Below are 17,191 nucleotides of genomic sequence, written 5' to 3' on the forward strand. Positions count from 1 at the left end.
GCTTTAGTCCCGGCTTTGCTACGCTTTTCAATGGCAACAGTTGTGGCAACATGTAATGGCCCCTCCTTCGTCGATGGACAACAACTGCCGCTTGCCGTTTGCCATTTGGCAGCATCGGGGAAAATTGAACATCAGCATGTTAAATGAGCTGCTCTTTGGTTCAGTAAGCTTGTAAACAGTTCGGCACTTGAAAATAAATTACACAAGCAATATCTGTAAATCGTTTCACAATCGAAGCGAATTGAATATGTTGTCCGGTTGAGAACAGATTATATTTGGTTAACACCAAGACCGGAAAGCTGGTGAACTTTTCCGGCTGCGTAATAGTTTATTTATGCTACCGGATGGGCGGCGGCACTTGGCCAAAAAACTCAGGACTGTGACAGCTGTAAGTGTTGGGAGTCTTTACAAATTGGCAATGGCCAAAGTTTGGCATCCATCTATCGATAAAAGTTTCTGCTCCCAGCTCGCCAAGCGCCTTCGCTTAATTTGAAAGTCAAGTAATGGCTTTGCCTTTTCGCATTCAACGCCGGCTGTCTCCGTGCGATTGCTGAACTTGTGACCAATTGGGGGATTGGCCATCAATATTTGGCAACTTTCGATTAGAATTCATGCCACGCTGCTTTATTAATTGTAAATGCTAAGAGGCAATAAATGAGTTTTAGAGAATTTTCGTTAAAGTTACTTCACAAACATGATAATCATTTTGATTGAAAGTCTCCAAATATTGTTATATATTTTAATCAAATTATTTCATTGCTTTATCAACTAATTCTGTTCACACATTCAAAACTTTACTAAATAGCAAGTATGATAGCACTTTGTTCATTGCTAATATTTCATTACAAAGACAATTAAATTTATAAACTAATTCTGGAACAGGAGTATGAAGAGAGTAGAGGTTCGTAAAACAAATTTGCTGATGAAATCGCAAAGTTTGGGAGACGGGCACGTGCGGCTCTTTGTTGGCTACCGCGAAATGGATCCCGTCATGGACATGTGCCAAAAATGTCACCCGTGAACACTATGTGAGTTTAGACCCACTTGTCCGCTAACACACACACTCACCTGGTCGTGGAAAGCCAGCACGTAATTGGCCATTAACAGCAACCATTCGACACAAAGGACTGGAGTTTTTTTGGCTTAATATTTTTATCCGCGAAATTCAGAGAAATTGAATTAAAAAGTGCGAAAATTGACTGCAAATTTGATGAAATCGTAAGTGCTGGGCGTGGGCCCCGTACTAAGCATAAATGTAAAATTAATTGAATTTGCATTTTCAACACACGTGCTCGTTCGTGTGCTTTAATGACGTGATGCTGGCTGATTTAATTGCGGCGGAGCCCTGAGGTCGGACACGTTATAAAAATAATCCCAATAAAATGCATTTTTCATGTCAAACGCCTGAGCTGGCGGAATAACCTGAATGCACGCACAGGACTTTACGGAATTGCATGCAAACAAACCGGAGCAGCGCCATCAGCTGCCAGGCACATGACTGCAGTCCAAAAATTTTACTCAGGGTCGGGGATAATGGTGGGGTTACTTCCCAAAGTGCCCCGGCCATCAGCACTGCTTCGCACTCTCTTTGTGTATTATGTAATAACAAAAACAAAATCACATTTCCAGTGCGGCTAATCAAATAGTCGAGAGGGCAAACATTCAAAGCCATTTGGCAAGCAGACTATTCAGGCCGCAAGCACAAAGAAAGAGTCCATTTTGAGTGGAGTGAGAAGGAGTTTGCGGCACAAATCGGCTAACAAATGAAGCATTTGACTAAACAAGTCCACAGCTGGAAATAAAGCTATAGAACAACATAAACACACTTGTAAAATATATGGGATAGAATCTGTTATTAATTTTTGGGATAGATATTTAGACTGTAAAATGGAAAGGATAACACTTATTATTTCCCTAGAAAAGCCCCTTTAAACCTTTTATATTTATTTATTTCTTTCAAAAGTTTATAAACATCTCAACAAAATAACAAACTATAGCAAAATTTTCCTCAATGCGAGAGAACAGCTAAACAGATTTGGCTTGTCCGCAAATTCAATTTATCTGCGTCTTAAAGCGTCACCAGTGTATGGCACTAAGGCGGAAAAGGATTATCTAAAAGAACCTCCTTCTTTTCCTTTGGGTCAGTGAATGCACCCAGAGGAGTGGGGTCGTAGGAAAACTTACTGCTATGGAGACCCCGGCAAAAGTCAAGCTAAGTTGCACAGAGCTCGCTGATAGCAAGCAACAAAGAAGTTTTGTAACCAACAAAAAAAAATGGAAAACAGAAAATTATAATGAAACATAAAAAAATGAAATTCTTAAATGATAGGAAACTTTTTTCGAGTCGCATGCTGAATGAATTGCTGCAGGATCCCGAAAGTGGTTCAATTAATTGCAACTCACACCTATACGTAATGAGCACTGAAGGCAAACTCTTCACACAAGATCCTGGGCCCTTGGCTCCCCCAAGTTACAGAGTTATTACATTTCCACCCCGATCCACCCTTCGCTCCATATATATCATGCATTATGCTCAGACTGATGGGGTAAACGCTGCCGTCAATGACACAACAAAAGCGGCAACGTGAATGAGTCTCAACAGCAAATTTGCGATGAGTGCTTGAACACTTTCATATCAATTCATTTATTATGATAGGTAGCTTCCGATGGAAATTAATTAGTCCAACTTACTAATCACTTTATTTATCTAGATTCTAGCACTGATTTTTGAATACTTTCTCATGAGCAATAGTTTTTTCAATGAAAGGTTACTTGATTATGATAGTTTGTTTTGGAAATATTGATACTTTGCTTATTTTGCTGCCTTTTTTTAAGAGAATCCCTTGGCCATGAAACTTCCCTTTCTTTCCAAGAGTCTCATCACTAGTCATTAAAATAGATGTGTGCATGTATGCAAATAAGTGTGTGTTACTGGGCTTAAGACCGCCATGACGGTCTCGACGGCACACAAAAGTAGGCAACAAAAACCGGCGGCATGGTTGTTCGCCGCCATTGTTGCCGTCTAGCGGCTTTCAACTTGACGCCAACGCACTTAGGACATCCCATGCGCACTCACACCCACACCAACACAAAATGCATGTAGCTCGCACACAAATACACTAAATGTATATGTACAACTTGACTCATTAACAGCTCCTGGGCGCAGCGCTGTAAAAGCGTTACAGAGCAGAGATTACTTTGCCTGATATACCAGGCACTCAACTGGGTTTTCCAGTTAGTGGAAATGTCATTCATAGCTATTATTTAAGCTAAGAAAATATTCATATGGTAAAAATTATATTTAAGTTTTTTGGTTACAAGAAATTTGTTTTCTTTACATTTTTCTTCTATGTATTTCTCTGTTTATTATTTATTCCTTTGCTTTAATATATCTATCACGCTTATTTGCAGTTAGCTACTACAAAATATTTTATCATCACTGGTGTTTAGCGCCTTGGTGTTTAGTGTTTTTGGCGTTTGCTTCTTAACGCTCGACGCTTAGTTCAGTAGGTGACACGATTGCGCATAGGTGCTCTTGCCGGCCCACAACGTCTGGCCTATATAGTGTATAGTCCATATAGCATCCTCGATGCAGTGCAGCAGACTGCGTGTACTTGACGCTATTGCTCCACTTTTCTTCCGGCTACAGAGTTAGTGTGCGTATCTACAACCGCAGGCATAATAATAGTGCTGTAAATGGTTTATGGCTCTCTTTTTTTAACGATATTTTTTATTAAATATATTACATCAGACCAAATGAAGCTTCATACTTTAATTATACATTTTTATTATTATTTTTATTCCGTACTATTATTTTACCTGACATTGTACATGGAAAGTGAGTTTCTGCCTCCTTTATTCAAAGCCCTACAACCCATTTTGGCCAAGAACACTCTGGGGGTGTACCATTAGTGTCGCGGTGCGTTGCCATAAAAAAAGTTGAGCCAAGTAAGTTAAAACAATTCGCCCTGTGCGTGCCGCAAGCATCCACGTAGATCTTCGATATCCGTATGCCGATGTAAAGTTTTTAGCTACCTCTCCGAACTTTGTTCTAGCAGCGCGCGGAATGTGCTTTTTTTCTTACACATAATTATGCAAAAGTTAAAAGCAACCATCATCGGCTCCATTTTTATATTCCAACTCCCAATTGCACGTCTCGCCATTCAGCCAGGTAGAAAATCAGTCAGCACTTAAGCTGTCGGTGTCGCGTTAAATTATGCAAAAAGGTCGTGCAAAATTCAAGGAACTTTTCCTTCATTAAAAAACGAAAAAAATCCGCATTGCAGGAATGGTCATCATCCGGCTAAGCGCTTACTGTGTTGTGCGAATTTGTTCTTTTCGGTTGGAATAATTGCAGTGGAGAAATGCAGTCGAAATCCTGACGAAATGCGGTTTATATGTGTTCACCACTTAATGCCAATTGGTTGGAAATTGCGTAAACCCGTCAAGTGTGTAAAGTCGGTTGGGATAGGGGCGGGAATTAGTGCTGGGTGAAGGGCTTTTGGTTCGGACCGCAGTGTAAGCATTTAATTGCAAGTGACTTCAAGTGTTGGTCGATTTGATGGTTGGGAAATAATGAGCCGTTTATGTTTACACGAGCACACCGAGAATGTTATATCAGATTTCATGGCTTTCAGGAATTTATATTCAATGTGAGCCCTGTTAGCACAATGTAATTAGCAAAGCGAAAACAATTTCAATTGATACATGTAATATAAGGGATTATTGGATATTAAATACAAGAGGAGCATTCTATAGAAGCTTAAATACTTTATGAAGGTCTTGGTAATTGATACTTAAGGTCATAGTAATGCATAAAGGTCAATCAGGTGACACAGAGTTTCTTTTATCTCAAACCAACTGTCTTAATTGTTTATTTATTATCATCCTCACACTGTGGCCACCCACGATTTTGTCGCCTCGTTGTGCGCTCGTGGCAATTGGCTGGCACTTTAAGCGACAAGCCGGCACTTAATTACATGTGTAGTCCGCTCGTGGCATGTCCTTTGCTGTCAATTATGGTGTGTCCGACATGTGTACTGCATCTGCAACAGGCTCTGCAAATGGTAATGGGTAAAAGGCCATAGAGCCTTCACATCAGACAATGGACTGCAGCCGGGAATGAGTATCAATCACAGCGAACATGTTAAAATAATTTCATTTCACGATTCGAATTAAATACAGTCGCGTGCCGGGGCCATTTACATGACACGACTATTAAATTAAAAAACATGAATGGACACGGATACGGACACGGAGGATGAAAGGTTTTTGTGTGGAGGAAGGGCAATAGCTACACGGGAAACAATATATGTATTGCTTATGACTCAAAGGGAAATAAATAGTTTATTCAATGAAATTATAAACTGGAAGCCTTTTTCAGATAATTACAATAAATATTTTTCAGTGCTCTGTTGCACAAGCCATCGTTTAGTCAGTGGCAATCGGTGGCCATAAAAATGGTTTATTGACATGCCAGCAATCGCTCAATGTTTGCTTTTAATTTCGCCAGCTGTGCACTGCCTTGTCATAATTTGTCAATTGCGAGCTAATTGTTTTCCTCTCCAATATTTTTCAGCCACCGGGAAAATGATGGCGACGTCACAGGATTATTTTGGCAATCCCTACGCCCTTTTTCGCGGTCCGCCCACAACTTTGAGGCCGCGGGAGTCACCATTGGGCGTCGGTCATGCCCACGGCCATGGGCATATGCATGGACACGCCCACGGGCATGGACACGCCCACTCGCATTATGCAGCGTTGGACTTGCAGACACCGCACAAGCGGAATATTGAGACGGATGTGCGGGCTCCACCGCCGCCATTGCCGCCCCCGCCACTTCCGCCAGCATCGCCGAGGTAAGGCTCCCCCTTATACAAAAAACAAAAAACTGAGGAGGAGGGAGCAGAAGATGGGGGAGAATTTCGAAGCATACATCAGAACACCCAAGACGAGCAAAGAATTGAAGCGAAATCAAAAAAGAAATCAAATACCAACCAATTGCATATCATCAGCAACATAAATCAACACTTCTCTGCTAAGTCTTCAATCAACATACCAAAATGAGTTAAAAAGAAGGAATACAAAATCAGATAATTTTCGTTTTTCATAAGATAGTTTAATTAAAAAGCCCTTAAATAATCACGCCCAAGTAAAATTAGAGTATTGTCAAGCTAATTATCAGACTACAAGATATCAAAAATTAAAGTTAAAAAAAATAGAAAAATAGAGAGAGAAAAACAAATTAATATCAAGTTTATGCAATGAAAAGTGTTTGCTACGCTATTTAATTGTAAACCAGTAGATTAATGTTTAATTATTTATAAAATATTACCTAACTGCAAGAAAAAACACCAATTTAAAGAATACTTAATTAACTATACAAGTAGCGAAAGTATTTAAGAATATCTTAGACCTAAGGCAGAGCATTTCTGATAGCACTTGTACCGTTCTAGACTTAAGCAACTAACGTATACGTAATTCAAGCAATCCAATTACAATAACTAGTAGAGGTTCTTCTAAAGATTATACAATATACTCACTAACATATTCATAAATTCAAACAGTATTATATAGCCAAAGCCAGAGTAGGAGTTGTATACTGAGGAGTTCGAGAACATACCGTGTAAAAGAACACAGCTAAACGGAAGGGTCCACCAGTTACCCATTAGTAAGATACATTTAATCAGCGAGTAAATATTCTAAACTCTTAGTAGAGCGATAAATAACCACTCAAAGTATACGTAAATCGAAAATAATGAATTTTTCCAAGTCTACACTACATTCTTTCGAAGCAATAAACAATACAATAAACCATAATTAAAGTCAACATTCTAACTAGGAGTAAGTTTATGCCTAACCACTATTAGTAGCCCTAAGTCCTAGGCATAAACCGAGCACCACGGCGATAGGATATGCACCCATGTAAAATGCAAAAATTATATACCAAGAGTACAAACTGTAAAGGAAAACCAAAACCCCATTGAAGCTCAATTGGCCAGACCATTAACTTTTGCCCCGTAGTATAACCCCAAACGTAGATGTAAGAAATTGTAAGGCAAACACTTTTCAACTGAGTGAAAAAATCAAGCAAACTGTGAGAATTCGAGGCCGTGTAACGATATGGAGCAACCCCAGAGAAGATCTTCAATCAACATTCCACCCCGGAGGAGCTGCTCTTCAATCAACACTCAACCCGAACTGGGGCAACCCAGCAACCTAAAGTTAGTCTCATCTTAAACTATCATTAATCAGTTGTTAGTTAGCCACCTTTTCTCTCTCGTAAGTTTTACTAAAAACCAGAAACTACAATCAACAACCCAAATCCCCAACCAACTGGCGCGGTAAGTGAAGAGCCATTTTAATCCTAGACATAAGCCCTTAGCCACTGACTAGCGTACGTAGTTACCTCGTAGTGAAGTCCGGCGGCATATGGCCCTTTAAATGGCTGTAACTGATGATCCTGGCTGCATGTGATTAGCAAGGGATAAGCAAACTACTATAGCTAACCGGCAATAGGCCCTTGGAAAACTAACTTAGCTGCATTGTGCGCATGCCAATCAAATGAAAATACGAAATCAGAGAACTGCACGAATCACATTTTTTTTGTTCATACTCGAGTAATGATAGGTTACTCTGATTGATTTTAAAATTTGATTCATGTGAACAGAGCGATCCGAATGCTTCGTGTCAATGATTTGGAACAATTTTGAATCACTATCGCATCAATTGGGAATGATTTGTTTTGATTTGTTCAGAAGCAAAGCAATACCCGAAAATGATGTAAAATCATACACATATGATTGATTCTGATTCGCCTGCTGAGCTTAATGAGCTTTAATCTGGAGCCTTTTGAGGCTGTATCTGGAGCCTATATGAGGCTTAATATATTTATAAGGTTACGTGGAAATTTGGTTAAAAGCAACGCCATAAATAGGGTAATCAAAATTTGGTCAAGAGGATAATAAAATAATAAATAAATATTAAACAATTGGCTTTGTAACATAATCTTTCTCGGTGTGGAGCAACCTGACTTATAGCTATGCGCGTTTGAAAATGTCGCCAGTATGTTGGGCTGATTTTTAATTCCACCTTATTTCATTATTAATCAATTAATTTAAAACCATGTTTCGAGACTACCAAATCTTTAATTGAAACAAAATAATCGATTTTTTTGTACCATATAAAAATTTGTGCCATCACTACTTGTCACTCATTACTTTCAAATAGTATTCTCTAATAAAAATGGAAGAAACTAACGAAATAATTGAAAGAAAAATTGCGAGCGGAGCTTATACCCTATGATAGAAACTCCCTATGAAGAGGTACTTCGATATTCAAGAGAATTAATTGATATGTCGCATAATTTTAATTTATTGGAGTGGTGGGAAAACAATAAAAAAATATTTCCCAACTTGTACAAAGTTGCGCTTCAAGTTCACTCTATACCAGCAAGCAGTGCAGCAGCAGAAAGATCATTCTCAATAGCAGGGAATATAGTTACAGAGAAACGTAACAGAATTGCGCCAGGCGGTGTTGACAGCATCATTTTTTTAAATTCCATTCAAAGAAATGATTTATAATGTCTTGTTATTAAAACGCACACATATATTTTAAAAATGATTTTTTTGTGTTATTATTTCATTATTTGTATCTATTATATTATCTATTATTATTATCTATTATATTATCCGATCAATCAGTTATATGATAGCTAAAGGATATAGTCGGCCGATCCTTATGAAATTGGGCAGATCGGATTATTTTGCCAGATTCTATAGAGTGTCCCATCGTTCTAACTTAAAAATCAACAAAGTTATTGCATTTTCGATCAATCAGTTATATGGCAGCTATAGGATATAGTTGACCGATTCCGAAAGAAGCATGAGTGCAAAGTTTGAAGACGATAGCTTTAAAACTGAGAAACTAGTTTGCGTAGAAACAGGCTGCCAGACGGCAAACGGAAATTCCTATATTGACTCAGGAGGTGATCCTGATTAAGAATATATATACTTTATAGGGTCGGAGATGTCTCCTTCACTTGATCCTCCAATTTGATCAATTTTTTCTTGGGTGTACTGCGGAAACTGAGGGTGAAAGGTCGTATGACAGATCTGGACTATGGTTTATGGGAGCCTCAAGGCTAGGGTCTGCCTATTTATTACGTTATCAGCATTTTGGTGATTTTTGACCCCTTCATGCATTTTATTGTGAAGCATTGTGAAGAAATATTATGATAATATGAAACGTCATTATTTCGCTGAATCCCTGTCCCCTTAGTTGATAGAGAAGCTGAAATTCTGTCTATTCTATTTGTATATTAAAAAAATTAAAATAAACATTACTACAAGTCTCTGGTTTCAATCATACATTTTTACTCGAGTATACCTCAATGATTTAAATCATCTGCCTGGATCGTAGCCTACTTCAACAATCATTTTGTATCAAAGTCAGTCAATTATACCTGACGATTTTTTTGAAGCGATTTGATTCAAACCGAGCTAAACTATACGATACAAATCACATCAACTGATTTAAAGTTGACTTGTACTTGAATCGATTTGAAATGTTGTGACATATGATGTGATTTGATTTGATCTGTTTTTGTTAAAGATGATTTTATCATACTCAATCATACTCGTTGCAGTTCTCTGATACGAAATATTAAACCTAAAACAACATAAGTCTTTAAAAAATTTAACTCTAGGCACCTCGACATGCAACGAAATTCCTTTAATGAACATGCAATTTCTAGGCAATTTTTACAACAGCAAAGCGTGTTACACATGCAACTCAGGCGGGAAAATAAAAAGGAATTGAGTAATTATTTTGCTAGGTCCGAGCAGTTTTAACTTTAGGCATTTCCCGCATCGAGTTACTTGGATCCCCACTGGCCGATAATCAAATCTAGCGGAAATGTCGCAACAAGCGTCTTAAATATGCATCGCACCAATGGCGATCTTACACGCTACGTGGCTGTTAAAAGTATACCCATAATAGTGGTCACACTGAAAATGATTTATTGCAGCTAGGTCACACTGCATACCAATGGTTCTTTAATTCAATTTCCCTTTAAGGACAGACCTTTTACCTTACATACACTTTAACGTAGCTTTAGGATACAAAAAAGTGTCATTCCCATTCTGAATTAAAGGATGCGGAGTGAACTTTTCCGTTTATTGTAAAAGTTGTTTTCAACATTTGTTCAACTACGGCCAATTTTATTTCAGTTTTGTTGTAACTGTGACGTTTTGCATGGCATGTTGCCAACCCGGGTCATGCACTTCCGGCTCAGTAGCTGACTGAGCTGCCTTATGATTAAGAAACACATGTAACTGGCCAATTTACCAACTCAACTCAGGTGTCCGACTGCTGAGATATGTTAATTGTTAAATAGGCGCGGTAGAAAAGTTATTTAATTATGATTTATAGTTCTTAAGTCTTGAATATGTTTACTAATGAAGGTGTGTCTTTGATTTTAGCCATAGATTTTAAGAAGGCTAAAAAAGGCTTTCAGGTTGCACTCCAGGAAATTTAATTTATTCAAGTGCATCACAATATTAATAAAAATAAGTCTTACCTTAGGGTATCTCTTGGTTAAGAGTACTCCTTCATTAAATTAAATGCAAACCACTGCAGTCTAGTGTTTGTTTTGGTCTAATCCAGGCTGAGCGATAATATGAAGGCGTTTAAGAACATTCTCCGGCATGAAATACCTGAAGGCCGAGAGTAATCATAATAACCATAATTATAATGGCATGATGGCCCTAAGTCATGTTACACCATTAGCGCGGTATCCAGAGCTGGCAACTTAACTCTCCAGGCCGGAGCTGTGAGCGGCACTTGGCCAGGTCTAATGAATGCAGCAGACTGTGGAACTGGCACAGGACGAATACAAAAGGCCGAGCATGACGCCGGATACTTCGCTTCTCTCTTTCCCGTTGCCCGATTTCATTTAACTTCATGTTTCTGGGGTTGCAAACAAGCATCCTGGAGAGAAATACGCACTTACCTTATCCTTCTTACCCCGCTCGATTTAAGTGAAAAGGCATCGCCCTTGGTTATGGCCAACTGAACCTGTAATTAAAAACTGTACACCCCACATCCTTCCGTTCGAATTATGTGCACTTATCCGGCAGGAAGCCAAGGCAATAGAGGCAAAATTGTTATTGACCTGCTGCAAACACTTTCGAGTGTCAGCTATGATTGCGGAAGTGTCTCAAAAAAGGTTAAAACCTTGCACCTGAGGCCCCAGGATGGCCAATGAATAGAAATCCTAAAAAGGAAGTAGACTATGGTAGCTTAATATTTTTAGATAAGATTAAAGAAAAATACAAGACAACAGCTAAAACCGCGTTAAAGCCAGGAAATGTGACTTTTAATAGCTTACACATTTTCCAACCTAGCTTGCTTTTTGCTGTTTAAACTATTCAAGTTTTTTGCCTGTTCAAATGTTTTTTAGCCCTTACTTCTTGTTCAAAACAAAAACAAAGTGTAATTTTCAGTGGGGTAAGAAATGCACAGAGAAACTTTACTTCATTTCTGGTAAAAATCATCGATAAACTCAAATTCAACACAATAACATTTTCTTGAACATTTTTAACTCTTGTGAATTTCTCTCTGTGTAACTAACCAACATTTAGCCCTTTGTTTATCTCTTCCTTGTGGGAAAAGTTAGTCTGCTTGGCGCAACAAACGCAGCGTGTCGTCTGGCAGACCCGCTAATTGGATAAGAATCAGATGTTGGCACTTCATAAACTGCCACCACTGACTCATTAGGACCCCTGGGTCAAAAAGTCTGCCCAAAGTTGCACTAAAGGTCAGCTTAAATATAAAAAATCCAAGATTTGGCCATCTGTCATGTCTTAAAGAGTCACTTTTACTCAAAAATAATATTATTTAACATTTATTTTCAACTTAATTGAAATCAATATGTCTTTCTCACTTTTTCCTTTTGGGTACACTATAATTTTAAAAAGCTTAAACGTTTAAAAATGTTTTTTTTTTTTAAATCTAAAACTTTGATTGGATTCGATGAAAACTCAGACTAATTGCCAAGAAATCTATGTGCAGGAGCTAACTGCCGATAAATTTGATTTCAACTTGTACCCATTCGGTTGCCATTTCATAATTTATTAAAGCAATGCCATCAAAGCGAGACTTAAGAGCAGAAAAACAAATTCCAGATGGGGGCAAAAGCTTAAGGTGAAAAAGCAAAACGAAATGCTCTTTATAATTAACTTTCGGCAACTGGCAAGTAAAGATTTTACACCCACTCTCGCCTTTGTGGAGCTTATGGAGACAAAAGGCAGAAAGGCAAGGGAATTTTAGAGTGCGTCTGTGTGTGGCCAATGGCAGAAATCATAATTTTAGATATTCTGCACCGAATATGTTTGGCTGTGAGTGCTCCGTGACTTGTTTGTCATTTGGCCAGGAGCAACCGGCTGTCTCAGGCTCCCTTTCCCTCTGCTCGTCAACTTTTCTATTGTGGCATTTGCCACACGGGTTCGAGCTTCCACCTGCAGTTGATGCGACACTTGATTTACTACTGATTGCAGTTTATTTCCAGCAAATGTCTGTGGAATCGGTCTCGGCTTAAAATGTATATCGCACATAAACAAATCCCAGTCTGGGGCTCAAGATTTAACAATTAAAGAGAAAGCCGAGTGCGCCAACGTGGCGTATGAGTGATATTAATCAGGTGTTTATTTGCAAATTGAATTAGTTTAATTAAACGTAAAGCGACCACTCCAAATGTTGGAGTCGAGGGAAAATTTAATTACATTATTCATAATACGCCCCACAGTCATTGAGAAATTTCTGTCGTGATCAAGTATACGCACTGAGGGACAGGGGCGAATATGCACATATACATAAATTACATTGCTTGACAACAATTTGGGTCACTTAGCGCTGGAGAATGTAATATGCGCCGGGTTTTATAAAATTGCCAGACAAATGTGCGTGTGCCAAGTGACTCGACAATGGCAAATCACAAGCACTTGACTTCCCCAGCTTACACAGGCACGTGCAAAGCCCTGGAAGTTAAGAATGATTACACGGAAATAGAAAAACCCAGCCGAATCCACAGACACTTTTTTCCTCTATCCTCGCCATTCCCAAAGGAAGTTGGCACTATTCACTGAAGAAAAGGCTTTGTAACAGCATCAGTATGCCTGGGAAATCAGTGTAATATTGTTATGAGGGGTGAAAAAAAGCATAAGTTGGATGCATTAAATTCAAATTTTTCATAAAAAAACATAGTTTTTTAACTAAAATGACTCTCATGCAAAAACTTCAGTTTACTTTTATTTGAGACTTAGAATTTTATAATTTACAGAGACAGATGGCTATGAGTTTCTATTTTTCTCAGTGCCTAGAACGGTGTATCTGAGTGTTGCATATTTCATTAAAAATATTGCATGCCAGAGCTGCTACCCCCGATCCTACAGAACAACCCTCCGATTCAGTTCGAGCTTAAAACCCAGACCGATGTCGAGCAGCTGCAAAATGACGCACACTAATGCACATACATACATTGAAACATGTACATTTGTACATACATGCGTAACACTTAAGCTCCTGGCAGGCGAGTGCGTAAGTGCGTGCGGGGGCGGCCTTTGTGGGTGACTGCATGACTGGTAGTGGGGTGCTATGCGTGAGTGGGCAGGCAAAAGTCGAGAACCATCGCCAGGGCCGCCGCTATTTGTGCGTGGGCGTTCGAGATGCATACCGCCCCATTCTATTTCATTTTTTACCCTTTTTCCCACTTTTTTTACCCCAGCCCCCGACCCATTTGTTCCTTTATTTTCTTCGCCCGGCAAAAGTGAAACTTTTCCACAAGGGTTCGGGTTTGAGAAAAACTTGCGACCAACGAGTTTTTCTCGGAGCCTAATGCAACTTATTGAATTTTCGAGTGCATGGCTTAGTTGATTTTTTATTCTGCATCTTTTAATTAATGCAGCTGGCTTGTACTTGAGCCAAGTCCTACGCACACGCGACTGCAAATAAAATGTAAGCATATACATTGTGTGTAGCCCATACTATATAATAGAGCGCCTTTTGTACTTGGCCGCCTCTCAGTCCACGCAAAATTGTTGCCTACTTTTGCGCGGCGTCTCGAGCAAGTCACAAAGTATGCAGTTCCTCCTTCCAGCCAACCACTAAGCCAGCCACGCCCCTCGCCCACATGGCATTGACAACGGTGGCCGATTCAGAAGCTGAAACAGAATCGAGTGAAGAGTATTATGAGTGACTGAATAGTAAGAATAGGCAAAACGAAGGAAGCAGCCGAATGGAAAGAAAAGTCAGAAGAACATGCAACAATATTGCCAACGTCTGCGATTTAATCTAATTAACTTATGACATTTAGCTTGAACTACTGTGCCAGAAAGGTAAAAAACACAAATAACGATAAACATTGTCAGCTGATAGGTCGTGAGAATTAGAGGAAATACAAATCAAACTCAAAGTTTTCAAAAACTCTTGTACAATAGTATTACTTATTTTCTCAGTAAAAAATATTTTCTAAAATAATAGTTCAAAGGTTCTGATTCTTTTTATTAAAAATCTAATTTAATTATGTATAAGGCAGTCCATGTAGTATATTAATTGGTTGATTTCTAAAAACAAACTTTTCCTATCCTGCTTTTTATCTGGACTTTCTGAATACTTACAGGCTCTTAATTTATAACTTTTCCAACGGAACCTTAAGTGTGTGTCATTAAACCCGAGTTGCTTGTAAATGAAAAGTGCTCTTGTAAAACTTTATTGAATATAAGATGAATAAAATCATAGGACTTTCAAAAGCTATCTCAATGATCCTGGAGCTTAGTTCCTGGAGACCGTAACTTCAGAAATATTGTAGTTGAGTAAACCTAAAGATAAACCAGCCTTAAAGCAAAGCTATATGCACATATTTGTGGTGTCTTGTAAACAAATATTTCAGATCATAAAGAATGTGTTACACGAACGCATCGCTAACGTGCCTCAGAAAATAAAACTGCGAACCTGCAAACAAATATGCCTGCATTCCCCATAAGCGGCTTTAGTAATTTTGAACATTTTACCCCCCTATTTCGGGGCATTTCTTTGGCCAAAACGAGAAGGCGAACGTTTCACAGGTAACCTTCAGGCTGCTGCCGCTGTCACAGTTACCTGGTCGCCCACATTTACCTTTGGCGCCATGTGCGCAACCCATAAATTCCGGTCAGGCGCCCAAGACCGTCTTGAATTTTTACTATGAACCCGCCAGCTTTTCGTGCTGTTGCGATTCTCACTTGCCCATGCGTCTAGGCGATTTTGCGGACGCTGCGGACGTTGCCATTGCAAACGGTTAGTAAATGTCGAAACGTCGCGGACATAAAATCGCTCAGCCTCCGCTTCAAATTGGCTAGATGTATGAAAAAATTCGGGAATCCAGGAAACAAAGCTCCGTCCACAAGTAAGTAGTTCCCATGTCCTGGCTGCTGACAATTAATTGTTTAGTTACAAACTTAATTGATAAATTGATGGACATTTAAATGCCCAAACGGGAGCCATTAGGGAGTCGCATCAGCATTAGAATCACCAGCATAATAATGTCCGGGCCATGCCAACGACCATTTTTGGCCAAAAGTTAAGCCAAAGCCACCATGCCAGAGACAATGCAAATTTTAGACCAGATTCCATTCCATGACATGGCACGGCCACTGTGCCTGTTGCCCATTTTGGCTGCCCACTGGCATTGAAATTGCCATTGCCATGGCCATGGCTATTTCCAAACTAAACTGTCGGCTGCCGGGCCGCCCAATGAAGCTATTATTTGTGGGCCCGCAGAACACAATTGCTGTCCCAGCTCCGCTTGACTTCCTCCTGTTTCGGCTTCCTTCTCGTAGGTGTCACTTACATAAATGGCAAACGGTGCACTGAACAAAATAAGCTGATATAAGCCTTTGGCAAGGGTTTTTTTTCCTTTTTTATTTTATTTATCCCTTATTCCATAAAGTTATATATGTATATATTTAATGTTATAATTAAACTAGTTTTTTGACTAGTTCCACTAAGAATTTTTTCAAAGTGCTTGACTTGTTGTGGCTTCCAGGGAGGATGGGCTAATAGAGCCTCGGAATGGAGAGGGCTGACTTTGTGAGCCCCCGCCGCACGTGCGCCGCTGTCTTTCACTTGTCCTGCTGCTTTGGCCTCCGCCACGGGAGCACTTTTCGCAATTAGCCCGACGAAATTATCCGAGTTACAGGCTGCAATGGTGTAGCTCTTGGTTCACTTGGATTTGTATCGGTATCTGCCGCTCGGCAAGTGCGCTTGTGTGTGCTATGCTGCGATTGTTGCATGCAACAATTTAACCAGATTAGATCCCATCGTCGCGTCGATTGTTCTGCTGTTGCTGTTCTGCTACCGACGCTCCATAAAAATGGCATTCCTGACGGAAGACTTCTAGTCGGGATTGGAATTGGAGTCGTCTCAGGTCTAATCTAAATGTTGAGCCTAGACATTTGATGGCCAACATGCGCCGTCTGTGGCTGAGTGGCAGCTCCAGCTCCACTGTCAATCTCTCGTTTGCCGCCGGCTAGAAACGGTGGCACTTACAGTTGCACAGTTGCACTTGCGGATTGCCGGATTGTCGGATTGTCGGCAGTGGCAATTATCGTGATCCCAGAGAGGTGGTACTGACGAGGTGGACCACCGAAACGCGACTGATGCCGCATTAACCCATTGACCTTGATACGGGGCGTCAGCGGGGGCTGGGCTGATACCCAAATCTTTGTGGCACGTTTTTGCGCCAATTTTCGACGTCTGCTGGTTTTTTCCTGTCTTCAGACGAATGCACTCTAAAATTTCAGTTTACCAGTAAAGTTTGCTGAAATCTTAGGAAAAGGGTTTCAAAGAACTGTATTGTTAGAAGGCATTTTTAATTTGAAGTACCATTTCTTTCAAAACTTTTATTAAAAAGTTGTAATTAATGCCAAGTTTTTTTTCACTGTTGGCCTGGTGGCTTAACAGCAGATTCGACACCCAGAAAAAATCAATCGCACAAATCTTATCATTAAAACATCAAAAGCTGCCAGTTCGGCAGCATGTAAACGTTAGGAGGCAGCAACTTAATTTGCAACAGACACAGGCGACACAGCTGCAAAACATCAGCGGTAATCAACGGCAGACAATCAAATGGAGAGGCAGCAGCAAAAATATCCAG

At 39.6% G+C, this 17,191-nt stretch overlaps 1 protein-coding gene across 4 annotated transcripts in view; it reads left to right on the plus strand.

The window, feature by feature from the left end:
- LOC6500885 (sex determination protein fruitless) overlaps positions 1 to 17,191 on the plus strand; it is a 123,525-nt gene that overhangs the window by 19,880 nt on the left and 86,454 nt on the right. For all 4 annotated transcript variants that reach the window (XM_032456186.2, XM_032455462.2, XM_032456039.2 and 1 more), the window contains exon 2: positions 5,579 to 5,858. In XM_032456186.2, coding sequence (XP_032312077.1) covers positions 5,590 to 5,858 — 269 coding nt within the window. In that variant the 5' untranslated portion in view covers positions 5,579 to 5,589. The remainder of the gene's footprint in view (positions 1 to 5,578; positions 5,859 to 17,191) is intronic.

The sequence above is a fragment of the Drosophila ananassae genome, chromosome 2L (genome assembly GCF_017639315.1).
Source record: "Drosophila ananassae strain 14024-0371.13 chromosome 2L, ASM1763931v2, whole genome shotgun sequence".
Lineage (NCBI taxonomy): Eukaryota > Metazoa > Arthropoda > Insecta > Diptera > Drosophilidae > Drosophila > Drosophila ananassae.